Genomic DNA, 18,150 nt, shown 5'->3' on the forward strand with positions numbered 1-18,150 from the left:
TATTTGATGGGGAGAACAACGCAGGAGGAAGAGATGAAGTTACTACATGTCCTCCTCAAGCACCACCTGCACTGGGCAAACTAGCTAATTTTCTACCTTGCCACAAGTGTAACCAGAAGAGTACCTCCAACTTCTGCAGACAAAATGCTGTCCCAGCTAAACAGTTTCCTCTCATCATTCTAGCCATCCCATCCAAAACATCAGTTCATTATTCCACTACAAAAGTACAGGACAATAAAGGATACCATATATGCATATACAGGGTAAATATATGCATATTGCTGATCTTTCTTTTTTTATTTAACCTTACTATTCCAAAATTAACATCTCCCACCATGATTCACAAAGTGCATTTGCTATTCCAGAGAAGGCAATGTTACAAACAGTACAATAAATTAGTGCCACCTAGTGGAGTTCAGAATGTTAACCTGGACCAGAGCTTTCAAATCTTACCTGCCTTTTATTAGTCTTTATGATCTGTATAAATATCAAAATGAAATAAAAACAAACATCCTGATAGAGCTTCCCTGCAGTGCACAGTGATCAAATGTATCAGCATAAGGTGCACCAGGGCTTTAAGATTTCTCAAATGCTACAAATTTGTAGAAACAACAAATGAATACTGATACATGTCTTTACCTGATCAGAAACTCATTTTTAAAGCCACTGACCATGCAGCCAATGACTTTGCAATGAGTTAGAATAAATATAGACCAAAAATTAACAGAAGTGTTCGGTGTTATGGAAAAGAAAATATTCTATCAATTTATAACTTTTTTTCCAGAAGTTTTAAAAAGAAGAATAAAGTATCTCCCATAAGTAGGGAGATTTACTGTAGTTATATCACTAAACCTTATTAAAAAAAGACTATGCTGTATGATTACATAGTTCCAGGTTTCAACCCTTCTGCAAGCACACCAAGACTACAACAGGCTACTGCAAGCTCAGTGTATTCCTGTTGTTGTTTATTATTCCAGTTGGGCATAGTAAATGATTAGTAAGCCTAGTGAACAGTATTCTATTCTGCTATGTGAAAGAAAAAACTTATGCAATCCTCAAATTACGTAAGATTGTGTTATTTATCTTTGTTCCTATGATCCTTGTCCTATTACCACTAACCCACCCATTGCTGAGTTACTTCAAGCAACATTTACAGGATCTCCCCTACTTCTGCTAAGACTTAGGATTGTTGCTACATACCCAGCCGATGGAGGGTGCTAAGCCATTTAAATGCTAACATTGCATGTTATCTTTAAGTTCAGAATGTTTGAAAAAAAATGTGCAAAGAAGTATTATTGCACACTCATAAAGCAAAAGGAACGTAAGGTCATCATCCTTACCCGGTATTCTTCACATGGGACATGAAAGAAACAATGAACAGAAAACCACTCCAGACATTCTGCTGTACTAACAATCACCTCTTAAACAACAAATACATCTCAGCACATTATGTAACTTCCGAGGCTAATTGCACAAAAACATCCTATAGAACAAAACTCTCATGTCTCAAGTGAGGGAAAAAAAAAAATTGAACAATGTAATTTATTCTTCCAATGTCTAACATGCTATATAGAGAAGAAGCATCATCAAAGCTACCCCCACTCCACTAGACTTGCTTCTGATTCACACAATCGTAAGCAAGGCAGGAATCTGGTATGAGATACGCTGGCCACAGTATCTCATAAGATAACAAAAACAGATCTTAGTTACAAAAATGGGATGCAATTCAATGGTATTTGTCCAGCAAAGATCAATGTGCTTTTTTGTCTTAGGACTGACAAACTGAATACAGTCCAAACAAAACTAAGGCACATGCTGAAATTTTAACCAAAAGATGATCATTTGTGGCAATGAAAGTCAAGGCTTTTAGATAAGCACAAAATATGATTATTTCATTTTTCATTGGAAAAACACCACTTCAATTATGTGCAGCAGTAAACTGATCTCAAGCCAACAGCATCGAGTGCTAATACACCATCATTTAACAAAACCAGGAGCTACAGGTGAAATTGCTGGCACTGGAATCTATCGGTAAAAGAAAAATAACTTAGAAATGCAAACTTAACTGTAACTTCCTTGGAAAAAACCTAAGTAACCAACCATCCATTCCTTTTTGTTGGTGTAAGCTATGCATTCTTTCCTCATGCACTTACATTTTACTCATTTTGCAGCAGTACAGAAAACTGTACAAACACAGGGCAGAAGTAGCTACCTCATAACTGTAAGCACAATGCACAGTTATGCATGAAATACTAAAGATGTTAAAGATACTGAAAGATACCAAACCACTCGAAAGTTAAATAGAAGTTTAATTTTTCTTGAGGCTTCCACATACACAAAGAGAGAAATTACACATGGTGCACATAACAAAGATTAGATTCTCTTTCTGAAACATTTATTCTATGGGCTACCATTGGAGCAAAATAGATGATAATTTTATATTTATTTCCAACATTCAGATATTCCAATACTAATACTGATTCCAAAAAAGCTTGCATTTACAAAGCTATCATTTAGCTCAAATGTGGAATTCTCAGAATTTACATTAAATATGTAAATGCAAATACTTTAAAATACGTCCGGATCTGATGCAATGTCAGGCAGAGGTATTTTTAGTTCTAATCCATTTAAAGTGCTAAATTCCTAGGGAATCAGCAGCATTGCTCTCACTCGTCACTTCAACTAAATTCTTCTGGTCTCTGTACTCATTGCAGTCTTCAAGAATAAGGGGATAAGAAAAAAAACATTCACCTGATTAAAAAAATAAAGGATAAAGATATTTTCTTAATACTTGCAGCTACTTCAGTATGCCCCAATAACTAATAAGTCACAACCACAGTTGCACACACAATACATTGTATAAATAGTAAACAACGTAGGGCCTTAACACACAACATAATTTAGTATAGGATTTGCCATTATGATCTCAAGTCTCACTTGCATGTACTAATTTAAATACATGAGAAACAACTGCTAGGAATACAAAAATGCTTCTGGATATAGCACTAATCATCCTCTAAACCTGACACAGCGACTGTACTGCAGAACTCTGAGCTGGCTGCAAAGTCACAAGAAAACAAAATCTTCAGTTCATGGATAACACCAACAAAACCGGCCAACAATGTTTCCCATTTGGCCTGTGATCTGATTTAAATCTAAATCCGTATTCATAAAAAAGCATTCTCCATCTAGAGAGTGTTTCTTTTAACTGAAATAAATTTTAAAACAAAGAATACAGTAAGCACTTTCATCTATAGATAGATGGCACATTCAGTTGTTTCTCTGGCGATTAACATTTTCAAAAGGTAGAGACCACCTAAAACAGACAGCTTACTGGAAAACTTAAGTGTACATATTACAAAGAAAGCAACTGCTTTCATTTCCTGACACTATGCGAGCAGTGCAGCATTTACAGCTTTCTCATTTAGCACAGGTTGTTATTACTTTAGCAATAAAATGATGCAAGCGCAAAAAAATAAACATTTCAGGCACAAGCATGTTGTTTACTATTGCTCCTTACACAAACACAGATCATTGTTGTGAACTGAAAAAAATATACGTTTGAAGTGTGTTTGCCCTGTGACTATACACAAAGCACAGGAAAAATACAAGGTAAACATACCTCAGATATTTACTTCATCAGCTTCTTCTCCAAGCAAAAACCTTTTCAACCTTGCACTAGTAGAAACCTTTCAGAGAATGTGTACTGAAAAAAACAGCAACAAAATGTCCTACTAAAACAAAACACTCCAATACACTGCAAACTTCCTTCCCGGGGAGAGGCTGAGGGAAAGAACAAATTGTATGTGACAGGTATTAGTTCGCTTAATGCTTTACCAGAGGATGTTCAGATTTCCCAGTGATAAGTAAAGCACAGGATTTTCATTCTTACCACTGGAACAAAATGCAAGTATAAAACAGTATGAAATGTTGACACTATAAATGCTTTAATAACTAACACTACTACTATTTAAAACAGCTGAACATTTACCAAGGAAAAGATCATTGTATACCTATATTTCCTATAGCTCTTCCTAACTATCCACTGCAAATCACTATCGGAAATAGAATATTAGATCAAATGATTTTTAGTTTGAGCAGTAAGGAAAGTCCTGCCTGGAAAAAATGCTTCCTAACTAGGCTACTTTCCCCTCCGCCCCATTCCAGTTAAGGAAGATCCCTATTCTTTTTAGCAGGTGTAGGAAAGATTACTGCAACTCACTCCAACTCATAGGAATGCTCACGTACATGAAAAGCACAGCCTGTGGCCAGTCTGCAGATTTATATTCATCTTCACCCACCTGAGCAGCTGCTTTGAACCCTCTGTAGTAATCATACTGATGGAGTGACCACTTTACATGATCCCTCAGTACAGTATCTCAAAACAGGTGAGACAGGTTCCCTCCTGCTCATCGTGTACGACTTCCACTGATGTGGATTATAGTTGAAGACACATACCTAAACACAGAATTTGCCTCCTTAAGCACTGTATGCAAAGGTGAAGTGAGGAAAAGTAGGGCCATAAAAAGGCACTTCTTTGCTCAGAATAAAAGCATCCTACTGAAAGAAATACTCATTTTCAAGTGCCTGGACAAAATAACTTTTATTCCACAAATAGAAACAGTTCACCACATAGCCTTAATCTATAGCTAACATCCATGCTAGCCTGAAAAAGAAAATTACAGCCTTCTCCTAGCTACAAGTCTGCACAGCAGTACTTCACTCTTGGCATGGTTTTTGTCCATAAGCATGAACTGCTTTAGATTTGCGTGCACTAATGAAGTACTCTACAAAATACTAATATTACAGAAAAACAGATAAATGATAGAGTTGACTGTCCAAAGCCATACACACACACAAAAAGGCAAAAAGCAAAGCTAGGAAGTGAATCCATATTAAATTGAATCTCTCTTCCATATGACATATCTCTTCCCAGAGACCACTGAGTTTCCTCAAGCAAAACGCAGCTTAAAGACCAAGGCTGAACATATTCTACAACCCATCAGCTTTTAAATTGCAGACACAAAATCCCTACAATAATAAGCAAGCAAACCAAACACAACTAAGGGATAAACAGTGATAGAAGCAGCAGAAAAGGGGCTTGTTCTTTTTTTATTCTTTTATACATATCCAGCTGAGACAGACAAAAGCTAAAATAGAAAAATTTTAATGAGCTGAAAAAAAGCCAGAGAAGCTTTACAGATCTGAAACAAGGCGTATATCTGGTATGGCTTGATCGTGCCAATAGGCACGGAGAAACGATCACCCAGAATGCTAGCGATGATAACAGGAGGAAAAGCTAAACTGCATCCATACCTCTTCATAAAACTCCGCAAGATTGTGTATTTTCACTTATGATCTTCCAAAGAACTATCAGAACTTGTAGACTAAGCGTCAATAATAAATCCTGCTATACGTACATAACATTTTCTTAGTGGTATTCCAGTACACCCAGGTTCTTCTAATAAGTATCAAACCACCAGAGAGCACATAGTAATTGCTAAGTGCCTTCGAGTTGCATCCCACAGATCATGAAGAGATTAAACTCCAAAAGGATTTAGGAGACTATGGAGTAATTCTGTATGTCAGTTCACAATCCCTAAAACCATGTTATACTTAAAAGGGATTATCTTTTGAAAACACCACAACTGAAATATGTTTACAGTAGTCTGTTCTTTTGAATTTTGCAGGCTTATAACAATTTAATAAATTAAGTTATTGGGACAAGCAGCTGCTGATTATATTTTCTACAATGGCATACACAAGTGTCTGATGACTGTGATGCTCCTCCCACCATTAATATATTTTAAAAACTATCAAGTTCTTCAAAAATTATAATTAGACAGTAGCATCAGCATACATTTTGCATGCTAGATCCTGATGTGCACAAAGTATATGTTTTAAGCACATTAACATTATGTAGACTCACAGCTGCAGAGCGTTTCAAAAAAGGTTATTTAAAAGACCCTCAAAATACACACAGCTGCATAAATACATTGTTTTGTCACAATAACGCCACAGCTTATACAACAATTCAATGACTACATGTAAGGTAGCTATAATTAAAACACAACACAGATGCAAACATAACATCAATAGTAGTTGTATATGTTATTTGCTATTACACTTAACTTCTAATCATTCAAAGTGTTAAAAGCTTCATATAAATTTAGGGAGAAAATACTTGAACAAAGTGGTACATTGCATGGGGGGGCAGTTTCTTTTGAGTATAGCTATGGTAATTGCAACAACACAGGCAAAGTCTCGATACAATATGAAAATCTTTCCATCTCTTCCCTAAAACATGTGCTCTCACACATGTATCATGTATCTACCCATTCCCACTAAAAAAGGACAACTATGGAAGTTAGTAAAAATTGTTTCTCTTCCTGTCTTCTCACATCAATAACGTTACTAAAATTCTAAATTATACTAAAATTCCTCACATATTCACAACAATAATTTTATCTGTTCAGCTAAAAAAAAATAGTATTTTGTATTATTAGAGACAACAGTGAAAGCAGCAGAAGCTCAACTCCTTTGATTAACTTCTGGAAAGACTTTTTCAAGTTAAAGCAACTTCACCCCAAACCAAAACAAAGGTCAGGATTTTTCTGCAGTTTTTACTTCAAAGGAAAAAAATGGTTCTAAAACTCCTACTGATAAATACTATTTTATCTGGAACCTTGCAAATTTCACACTGGGAAACTATCTGATTTTTTCTAGCATAACATAATTTATGTTAGTGTATGTAAAGATGCCCAAGTGGATAATGCAAGGATGAGCAAAAGAAGAAATCATAGCAAAGACTTCGGTAAACAGTAGAAGTCAATTATTATTGATTAAACACAAACAACAACTGTGGATTTGGGGATACATACTAATGATATTAATTATCTGAACTGCATTTTCTTTGTTCAACAGATGTCTTAACTTCTTCATTACCATCAGTAGAAACAATGTCAATATAGGAATAGATTTGGATTCACCTGTACTTAAAACAGAAGCTGTTCATAATGCCACTCATAACAATGGCTATCACAGACTCTACTTGCAGGCCAACACTCTAATTTTTCATTGTGCCACAGCTCTTTTCAAAAATTGATTTCCTCTGTAGGCTTATAAAAATAGTTTTTAATCTATCAATCTTCTCATTTGGGATAACAAGTTATCACTCATCTAAACATCTCTACCATTCTCCAAAGTTCCCATTTCAAAATCTCACCATTTCCTGCCCTGCCCCCCCCCCCGCCCCCCAAACAGACATATCTCTACTCTTAACCAGATACCATCCTTCCTTCTACAAGGATGTCTAACCTAAAAGTAATAGAAAAGCCCACATTTTCCTCTCTGGAATTTGCAGCCAGAACAACAGAAAAAAAAGACACATACAAAGGTAACAGGACTCACAAATACGTCATCCCACTTTGCTTCACAGTAACAGTTGTAGTCATGTTAAACCACATTACCAGAGGAGGGAACCAGGCCTCTGAAAATTTCTTATTCCAAAAATTACCCCACCCGAAAATTTCCCCAATATTTACATCTCCCAAATGTTTTCCAAAAGTATCATGGCTAACAGTCCCAGCCATTATATTCATAGAAGACAAACACTAAATACAGCACATTTCAACAATATTTTACTTCTTAATTGCCCAATCATCTGAAGAATATTTGTACGTTTCATTGAGAGTATCTTTAGCCCTGTAGATTACATCACACAATGATGAGTCACTCCCCTCTTAACCCTACCCCCAGTATTCACGCTCCTTACAAGCCAAGACTGCCCCACATGAAATGCAGTGACCAAATGGGACTGTTCTTCTACAAAACACTGCACTAATTCTCCTGCATTCAGTCTTTCCACTTGAATGGAATAAAAACCCCTTTCAGAACAACAATTCCAATCCCCCCCCCTTTTTTTCTCAGACACACTATGGGACTCCTCTGTGCATGCACAATGCAAATAAGGCAAACTTCCTTTGAAAGAGTGATTAATATGCAAAGACAGCCTGCTTTTTAGTGGGATGTGAAGAACCACCAAAAAGCATTTCCAAATTCTGAGGTTTCTTCAATTATTTCCACTGTTTATTTTAAACATAAGATTATGCAATAATACCACACATTAGGACCAATTTGCCAATATTGTGCAAACAATTCCAAGTTGGCTGTTCATCCTTTGTATCATATTTAAATCTAGCCTTGAATATCCTAGCTATGAAGGCACTGAAAAACTTAGGGTTTGAAATTTTGATTCCTCAATAAATCCTGCTCTTTATGTTAAAAAGACTGCATTTTAAACCCGAAGTAAACAATTGGGCATTGGTTTTATTTATTTATTTATTTATTTATTTTTAGAAATGTGCAGGAAAAAATTTAAAAAACCCCAACAGGATAATATTACTCCTTTTGTTATAAACTGATTTCAGAGACAAATAATTAATTCCTGTTTAAGGGTATTCCAATACCAATAACTGCTCAGTGTTGTTTTTCATAGAGTTGTTTTGGGGACAAGAGATACGATATATGAGAAATCTGAACAGCCCATTCAGATTTGGACACCTTTTTTCCCTATTTTAATAAATGTAACTTTCGCCATTCTCTACTCTTCATCACCTACCACCTTGTCAACAACACTTCCTCTGTCTAACCCAGCCAGGACCTTTCTATGGCATGAACTTTCCACTTCAAGTGCCAATAAACCATACTCTCAAGCTGTAACCTGTGTTAGCTAACTCATTTCTTATTCTAACCTTTTAATTCACACCTTTCTCCATCTTTTCATACATGTTTGAGCATATCCCCCTCCCTTCGGAAAGGGATTCAAGTTAGTGAACAGGGTAAGTTTTTATTAAACTTAAAACAGTAGCCAATAATTAACACTCTTACTTATTTTAAAGACTTCAAGGTTGATAAACCTATCACTCAATATAAACAAATAATACAAATGTACATGAAATATTTAAATAAGTGTCCATTATACCTATTTTTATAGCAATAACCCATACTAAAATTAAGCTGTCTTGTGTACTTTTACATCAAAAACATTCTGTAAAATCTATCCATCTTGATCTTCAAAGATCCAATTGTTGTAACATTCTTAAAAACTTATCTACAAACAAAACAAAAATATTTTGATTCAAGAAGTTATAAAACTAACAATTCTGGAATACTTAAAACATCCAAGACTTGGTGCGTTCTGTCCTTGTAAATTACAACCTGACAGAGTGATGGGATTCTATGCTCTCCCCATCCTAAGACTAGTTCATCTATTCCAATGGTTTCATTTTTTTTATACTCTGAAAATAACACTTTGAAAAACTTCAGCATCAGCAAAGTTAAAAGAAATGTTCTGAGACAAAAGATATGAATTGTTATCCCGACAAATAAAAGGCAAATATCAGGAATGTTTCTTAGATATTCAACAAAGAAGCAAATCTCAATATTGTCAAATGTAGGAAAACTAGTATCTTTGCAAACATATATTTTTATTGACTCTATTTTAGTAAATCATGTTTACAAAAGATGCTATTTCCAAACCACTGTTTAGTAGGATATTTACTTATTGCAAACAACTATTTCCCAAGGCTTTGCTTTCTCTTGCATTTTGAAACTTCATGTATCACTTAACTGACCAACATCTTGAAAAGATTTAACACTAAACTAGCTTGCACAATAGGTAACAAGTGCTACAGTTTTTAAAGCTTTCATTCCTTGGTCTATGAAATGAACCTCAAAATTTAATTACAACTCAGATGTTTTTTTATGAACTTCTTTTTACATCATTCTACCATGCTGAATCAGGCAGCTCCCAATTTTCACAACACATTCTGTCTACAGCTGTCTCATCATAAGATGGGGGATGCAAATACCTGGAAGACCCACCATGGCAGTTATTGCATCGTTGTCTCTAGAAGTGCAAACTTATTTTTCTTGCATCAGATTTACAGATTTATGCCTTGATTCCTGACCCCACAAATTGTTACTGCACGTAATTGGAGGATCAGTTTCTGCCATTCACTGTACTTACGTCTCTCTGTGAGCTGACTTGAAGTCCACTGATGTCAAATTTACTACTGATTTCTGGGTACAGTCAGAACCTTACAGACCTTGAGTATCTTAGGTACCTGGACAGGGAGGAAACACGGAGTCTGGACTGTAGAAAAAGTGAACAATTATTAGCTTAATCTGAAAAATCTTTCCCTTATTTTTAAACCTAAGGTTCAATTTTGAACCAACTGTAGAAAGTTGAGACATGTACTCATCTTTAGGAACAAACATTATTTCTTCCAAGGAAACATGGCTGCCTTGTTTCTGTTACATATAAGTTGCAATTGACTTGGCACTCTAAATGGTTCCTGGATATCCATATCAATTATTCACTTAAGTGTGATGGCTTAAGAAGTCAGGTAACTCATTCAGCTAGCAAGTTCTGTACTATGTGAGTATTCCCCATAGTGCCTTTTTTTGGTGTAGCTGTTGATGTATGATTTCACAATATCCCTCTCCTCTGTGGAAAAGGAGGAAAAGGATGACTGCCTAAGAAGCTGAATGAAGCATTACTGGAAAGATGATCACTCTGTTGTCTGCTGTTTGTGCATTAATTTCATTTGCTCCTGTCTCAGGCTCTACAAAAATGACACTTTTTCAAATTCTGCAACATAAGAAGTGTTCTTAAAAAGCAACCTGCAAGAAATGCGTTCTACCTAATTCCAAAATCCATTCCTACAATCTGCATTTTGACTCACTGCCTTCCAAAACAGTCTGAAAGAACTAAACATTTCCTAAAAGATATGTGTTGGAGGTCACCAACTAATAGAATGAGGTTCAGAATCTCCAAATGCCACCATGAAGAGGAAGGAACTGTATCACTGAATCCAAGCCACGTTCACCTCCAGATTTGTCTTCACAGAGCAAATCAGAACATCTCTGTGGGGCAGAAAGAGAAATATCCATGGACCAAATTCAATAGATGAGAACCTTGGTATTTTAAAGCAATCTGCACTTGCTTAATAGGATAGGCTATCCACTCTCACATATTCCCCCAAAATAAGTTTTATCATTAGCAGCTGCCTAAAGAACTTAAGTTACCTGCACCAAGACCACTGATGTTCTGCATTTAGCCAAACAACAGTTTTGTGAAAACACCTATTTTCAAATACATCAGAATCTCCACTGTACACCCCAATGTGTTTTGGAACCTTTTCTTGCATTTGTGTTTGGAAGGTTTAGAAGCTGCAAGTATGACTCATTGTATGGATAGTAATTACATTATCTGCCTTCTCATCTTCTTCTGAGACTTCTTAGACAGACACAGTGAAAACTATTAAACTTGAACTGTAAGAGAAAAGATTATTTCAATTTGTAGTTTATCCTTGATCTGTTATCTATTCCACTTCCTTTAAGTACCTATATTATAAATTAAAAACCAAACATGAAAATCTCATTCCAGTACTTGGTAGCGACTGCCTCAGACACTTATAAATGCAATGTAATAGAAGTGCCTGAAAGCCCGCCATTTGGCTCTCAGGGCAACTTCAAAAGGCAATGTCACTAATGAGCAGCTGCAGCTGAGAGGCTGCATTTCAACACCATGAACTGAAAGGGCATAATGGCACCACCGCCAAACCCACCTAATTTACATCCCTTTGCATCATCAAGGACTTTAAACTTTGGTAATGTGTTTTCCTAAACAAAAGCCAGAGCCAGCACAGATCTGACCTTCAAATTTGCTTCTGTGATTTTAATGTCTAACAAAAGTCTATTTGCCTGGTGGCTTTTTTTTTTTTTATTCCTCCAGGATTTGAGAGTATTGTGATGAAAACCAACACATCAAGTCCTCTGAAAACATGCGCAAAAGACAGCATTCAGAAAAATGGAGAAGCCTGGGAGCTGTAGTTCCCTTCACAGCCACACCCTCAGTGAAGTTACTCCCCGATGCCTTCCCTGTTATTGAAAGCTATTGTAGAAAGTCAAAAGACACAATTTTGTTTCCTGTTTTCAAGCTTTTATATTTACAATTGAATTTGTTTACTTATCTCAGCTTTCAGATCTTCATGAGGGTATAAAATTAGGAAACCAACAAAGGCTTGCATCTTTTTGCTTCAACTGAAAAACACTGCAATGGCCCTGCTTGAATTTTTCTGGTAGTCCCTTGCATAAAAGCTATGATATGCTCTCCCAAAGAACACAGCTTTTTCCCAGTCTGGCTACACGAATATTCTGATACATTCATAATACCTTCCTCACTATCTGCAAGTTATGAGTTACAGTAGAACAAAACTGCTATTAACAGATAAAATTCATACTGAAATACATTGCCCTGCAAAGCCAATGCTTCAACAGCCACACCAGGAAACAAGACAGACCAAAAAAAAAAAAAAAAAAAAAAACCACACACAACCAGAACAGAATCATGCATTCTCTGCATAAACACTCCCAGAAGATGTGCTGAATGATCAACAAAATGCAGGACAGCCTTTAAAACAAGAAAAGAAAATGTGCTTTTGTCTTACTAATGCTTTTTACTGTTCCTTGCAGACGGATGGCAGCAGGTGCAGTATCCCTGCCTCCTCCCCCATCAATTGGTTCTGCTTTACAGCCAGCCAGCCAAAGCAAACCCATGGCATTACCAAAAAAATATGCATATACACACATGCACACAAATACATATATAAAATACACCTTCCTTTAACAAGAAGAAACCAACCACTTATACCCAATGGTAGGAAGGTGTCTCTGTAAAATAAATTGTAAAATAAATTTCTGGAGATGAGCCAAGAAAACATGAAGGCACTTTCAGTCTGGAGAGCAGCCACAATCTTTTAACACTCCCAAAGACTTAAACATAGGGAATTCATTAAACTAGTATTATATTAAATGTTCTTAAAAAAAATAAAACAAGAAACAGGTCAGGGCTTTTTAAGTCCATATGTCAAGAGGATAAAGTTTATACAAAATACTCGCTATTATTTTAGAAACCATAGTTCTCAGGATGTAAATGAAAGGAGATGAGCCATCTGCTGTGTCTATAAATCAGCTTCTAACTTACAAGAGAACGCTGTTTCAATTTAACAATAAATTAAGTCATCACTATCACAGGCCACAGGAATACATACAAAAGATGGAATTACTCTAAAAGATGTGAAGGGATGCTTTTGTTCTCAACCCACCAGGTAACCATTTCTCAGAAAACATTCTATTCAGGGTTTCCTCACTAATAAGCATCTATCTCTTGCTTTACATTTAAGCTACTGTAGAGCTGCATTTAGGGTTTATTAGCATCATCATAGCTGGCCCCCCTCTTTTACTGACGACTTCTTCAACATGCCAGCTTCCTAAGCCCATGTGATAGCCTCTCTCTCACACACAGAGTAGGGTAAGGCCAGGGGAAAAAGGAGACACAAGCTTCCGAAAACCAAAGAAGGATCCTTTAGTATGGAAGGCATAACTGATGTGCTGGGTACTGTTTTTACTATACACAGTGTTTCTGCTTTGTTCTGGCTTTCTAATAGTTTGATTTTTTATTTTCTCCATTTTATGCATATTTAACAGTCCAGTTTCAGTTGTGCAGTTCCCTGGGTACTCTACACATTCATAATTATTATTATTGGATAAACATGTATTTGAGTGGGGCAGCAGGTGATATGCAGATATTTTTTTTTCATCCTCCACACTGCTTCTCTGAAAAACCTCACTTTCTTCTCCCCTCCCACAGCTGAGAATGCCCATGTGACTGTTTAATAGAGGTTGTAGCTAAGGAATCACAGATCTGTAGTCAGGCTCTCTAGGTGGCTACTCAGGCATCTGATGATGGTTGAGATGAAGAATGTATGCAGTGATGGTGATTAGAGAGGGTGTGGCTGAGCCAGATGCAGAGCTGGCTGCAGAGGAAATGGAAAGACAATCCCCTCATTTATACATAAAAAGTAATAATCAGCAACACAAATTTTAAAAATGTATAATAAAAAGAAGCTCTATAGTAGTGCTTACAACACAGGAGAGCTGTGTATCAGGAGTGGGTGTCATGCTGATGCTAAACAGGTGGCTTTATTTGGCAATGGACTAGAGCCCACTGGCGGCAATGGCCTGGCATAATGGGAGCTGGAATTGTTCCACAAGACAGTGATTGTTACTATGCTAGTAGACAGAGCTATAGTTTACGTAACTGCTTAAGGAAATAAGGTGTCATCAACATGGGAAGGAGGTAGTGAGGTGCTACAGTAGCTAAGAACAGCAATGAAGCGAGGGGTGAAGAGAATTGGTACAGCAAGGTGTGTAACAGCAGTGATGGGAGTAAACAAGGAAAGCACTGGGATATGTTGCAAGGACACAGAACTAGGCACAAAAGTATCCCAAAAGAGCACAAATATGGACAGGGACAGCTTTGGTGTGATGACAACAGCAATGAGCTGGAGATAGTTATGTAACAGCAGGCAGAGAAGGGGTTATGAGAGGTAAAGGTGGTACAATAACGGTAGTTTTGGGGTAAGGGTAGGGGGATAACCATGGTGTAGGGCTGCAGGCCATGATGCTTTGAAAGAAACAGATGGCATTGAAGAGAGATTGATAGAAGGGATGTAGGAGAGGACTGGAATGCAACAGTGACACAAGCAGGAGTGGGGGCAGTAGACTTTAGGAGATGCTTTCTGGTCAGCACGGATCGGGGCAGTGAAGAGCAACGCGTTTGGGGCAGGGAGGCCCGCTGAAGCGCGGAGGAGGGATTACCGCAGGTGAGTGGCGCGGCACGGCGGGCCATAGTCTCGCTAGCGGAGGCAGCGGGGCCAACACAGGTGTGGCGAACCTGACCCGTCCGAAAGGCGTCGCGGAGCGGCGGCGGGGCGCAGGCGGGCGGCAGGCGAGCGCCGGCCCGGGGCAGGTGAGGCGGTCCTCAAAGGGCAGGCGGGCGGGCGGCGCACCGGACCGTTACGGCCGTTGGCGATCAAAGCCCCTAACGGCAGTTCCCGCTCGGGGCCGCCGCTTCCTGATTGGCTGCGGCCGCCGCCGACCCCCCCCCCCTTCGGCCCCCCCGCGAGCACAGGGGCTCGCGCCCGGCCGCCGCTCCCCTCCCCAGCCGCGGCGCGCGCCCCGCGCACGCTCGCGCACACGCACCCCCCCCCCGCCCCACAGCCGCTCCTCCTGCGCCAGACCCCGGCGACCCCCGGCGAAGGGCGGTCCCCCCACCTCTCCTTCCAACTGCCATCCTTCCTGCCTCCCCTTCCCCGCTTTTTGTTTTTTTTTCCACAGCTGCTCTCACCCCCGCCTTTAATTGCAATCGCATCCCCCCCCCGCGCGCTCTCGCTGCATTTTCCCTGCCCTGCTCATGCATCGTTTGCAAGAACGGGGGGGGGGGGGGACCGCTGCGTAAAGGAGCAGCATCCTTTTAATATGCACAATGCAGTCAACAAAACAACGAACGGCCGCCGCCTCCTCGCACGGCGACACCATTAACACACCGCACGTAGCATCCATCCTCTTCGCTTCGCTCGCCCCCTCTCTCCCCTCTCCATTGTCTGCAATCTGCAACATGCAGAAGCCTCAGCCCAGCGGAGGGGGGCTCGAGCGGTAGGTGCAATTCCTCCCTTCGCACCTAAAGGCATCAGCATCACCGTGCAGAAGCAGCCGCTAGCTCACGCCCTCCTCAGCTCCCCCCCTCCACTTTCTCCTGTCAAAACTGCACAGCCCGAGCCATCTTTCCCCGCCGGCTTCCACAACGGCGTGCTTTACGCGGCCGCCCCACCGCGCACACGGGGCGGGGAGGGGGCACAGCGCCGCAGAGCTGCCTCCCCCCCTGCCCCGGGGCGGCTGCGGGGTCCGCCCGCCCCGGCCCCATTGTTCGCCCCGCCGGGCACCGGCAGCGCCCCGCGGCAGCCGCGCCCCGCCGCCCCGCGTACCTGCGGCTCCGAGGAAAAACAACGTCCAGGGCAGCGCCGTGGCTGGCAGCATTGCAGCCGGCTGGAGGAGAGGGAGCCGCTCGCGAAATAGGGTTTTCCCGCAATTCGGACGAAACGCGGCTCGCTCGTCTTTCTTTTTTTTTTTTTTTTCTTCCCTCTTTTTCTTCTTCCTTCTCCTCTTCTTCTCGCTCCTGTCCTCCTCTTCCTCCGCCGCGCCTCGGCGCCGCCCCGCGCGCCTCGCCCCCTGCCCGCCCGGCTGCCTTCTGCCAGCTGCGCCCCGACCGCGTCCCGGAGCCGCGCCGCGGATGAGTGACAGCCGGCCTCAGCACCGCGCGCGGCGCAGATCCCTGCGCCGGCCGGCCTCGCGCGGCGGGTGGCGCCGCGCCGTGTTCTTCCACCCGCCCCGGCCTCAAATAGTACAGCGCGGCGCGCGCCGAGGGGGCCTGGAGGCGCGGAGGGGCGCTCCCGGCCGCCTGCAAAACGCGGCGCGGAGCCCGGCCCGAACTCGGCGGCGGCGGCGGCCCGGGGGCGGTGCCGTTGCCGCTGCCGCTACCGTGCCTAGCCGGCGGCGGGGCCGCCCCGGGACCCGGGCTCGCCGAGGCCCGCGCCGGGTGGCCGCGGCGCTGCGGTGGCAGTTTATTTTCAAACGCGAAAGCGCCTTCGCTAATTAAGCGGCGTGTGGTGCCGGCTGGGTGGGGCTTTCTCGCGCCGTGGCCGCGGGGCCGCCAGAGCCTACCTGTGAGGCGCAGGTGGGAAGCACGGGGAGCCCGCTGGATCAGAGCCCGACTCTGCGAGGGAGCGGGGTGGTCTCCGGGCCATTTTCTCTGAAGCAGCCCTAATCTTGAAAGCCTGTTGGAATATTCACTCTGGTTAGAGGCCTGGTAGAGCTGGCAGCTTGGTCAGCCATCACAGAGCAGCTGTTGGGGTTTACACATCCAGGAGACCTTACAGGCAGCATTTTGTTTCGTCGGGGCACATGATTAACTCATAAGGGAACCCGTGGTGAAGAGACAGGGCCCAGGGACCTCGCTGTGAAGGAAGGAGCTTGCCCTCATTTCAAACACTCTCTGCTATACCTCCCACAACATGCCTCCCACTCCCAGCCTGACCAGCCCCAACTCACACAGGGCACATGCCGGTCATATCAACCCTCCCCCAGCAAATGACATGTACTGATTGCATCCTTGTTTTGTGTACAAAGAACATCTTTTCACTGTTCACCTTCGCTAAGTGTCTACTCTTCCACCTGTCTGCTCTACCAACGCCAAAGGCAGAAACCCGTGTTCTTCCTTGAACATGTGAGATCAGGGAGAAATACGTATTTGTGGGGTCAGTACCAGGTATATAAAAAAAGGGAATGGTGCAAAAAAGTCAGTCTTTCAAACTAGACTTATGCTGAGATTAAACAAAACCTTTTTTAAGAAGATTATGCCTTATCAGCACTCTTCCAACACCTTCCAAAAGCACAGGACTTACTAAGAGGTCTCACTACTTCAGCATAACATGAAGTTGCTTTGAGACCTGAAAACAAACCTTTAAGGGACAGAAAGTTACAACAAAATTAAAAATAAAAAGGCAGTTTTGTTCAGGTGTAGCCTACAGTCTGTGCTTTCACTTCATTAGTATTAGAGGGAAGCACTTCAGATGAAGTGGACCATTGTCATAACATGCAGAATAATTTGGTTTAGTTGATTAATTCTAATTCCTATTTAAAAGAGGAAATTTAAAATACTTAAAATAGACATTTCTGAATACATAAAGACTCCTAATGACACAGATACTTTATTAGCAGAGAACTGACAAGTATAAAACATTTAGGCAGAAGATATCTTACTTAAAAAGAGAAAAAGAAAGAATATTCTTTGAATACAATTTGACAACATCAGTAATTCAGCAGTATTTTAATATAGTTGATCCATTCCAACATTTTGCTATTAGTCATCTAAGGGATCATTCCAGACCAGACCATATTCTTTCATTTTAATGGATTCTTTTCCTTTTCTGTTTGAGGATTCCCCTCCCCCAGAAGCATTTTATAAAAATGCTTCTCTAAAAGAAACAACAAAATTACTTATTGCAGTGTGATTGAAAACATGCCTTCTCTGCTTCCTTGGCCTGCCTAGCCCATGGCCTCATATTGGAATGATTATCTCACAGAGCAACCTTGCTCAACCATGCCATGTGCTATTACTCTATTTACTACCCTGCTTCCCCAGTTCAAGCCAGTCCCTACTATCCTGCAGTCTTGCATTCTTGA

General features: G+C 40.9%; 1 protein-coding gene across 5 annotated transcripts in view; it reads right to left on the bottom strand.

Moving 5' to 3' along the window:
• The window catches only part of NCAM1 (neural cell adhesion molecule 1), a 163,423-nt gene extending 147,024 nt beyond the window's left edge, over window positions 1-16,399 (bottom strand). Inside the window, exon 1 of one of the 5 annotated variants that reach the window (XM_064524219.1) lies at window positions 15,894-16,399. In XM_064524219.1, the coding sequence (XP_064380289.1) occupies window positions 15,894-15,945 (52 nt within the window). In that variant the 5' untranslated portion in view covers window positions 15,946-16,399. The remainder of the gene's footprint in view (window positions 1-15,893) is intronic. The other 4 variants (XM_064524220.1, XM_064524221.1, XM_064524222.1 and 1 more) reach the window with 4 other exon arrangements.
• Window positions 16,400-18,150: the final 1,751 nt, after the last annotated feature.

Source organism: Dromaius novaehollandiae, chromosome 21, assembly GCF_036370855.1.
Source record: "Dromaius novaehollandiae isolate bDroNov1 chromosome 21, bDroNov1.hap1, whole genome shotgun sequence".
Lineage (NCBI taxonomy): Eukaryota > Metazoa > Chordata > Aves > Casuariiformes > Dromaiidae > Dromaius > Dromaius novaehollandiae.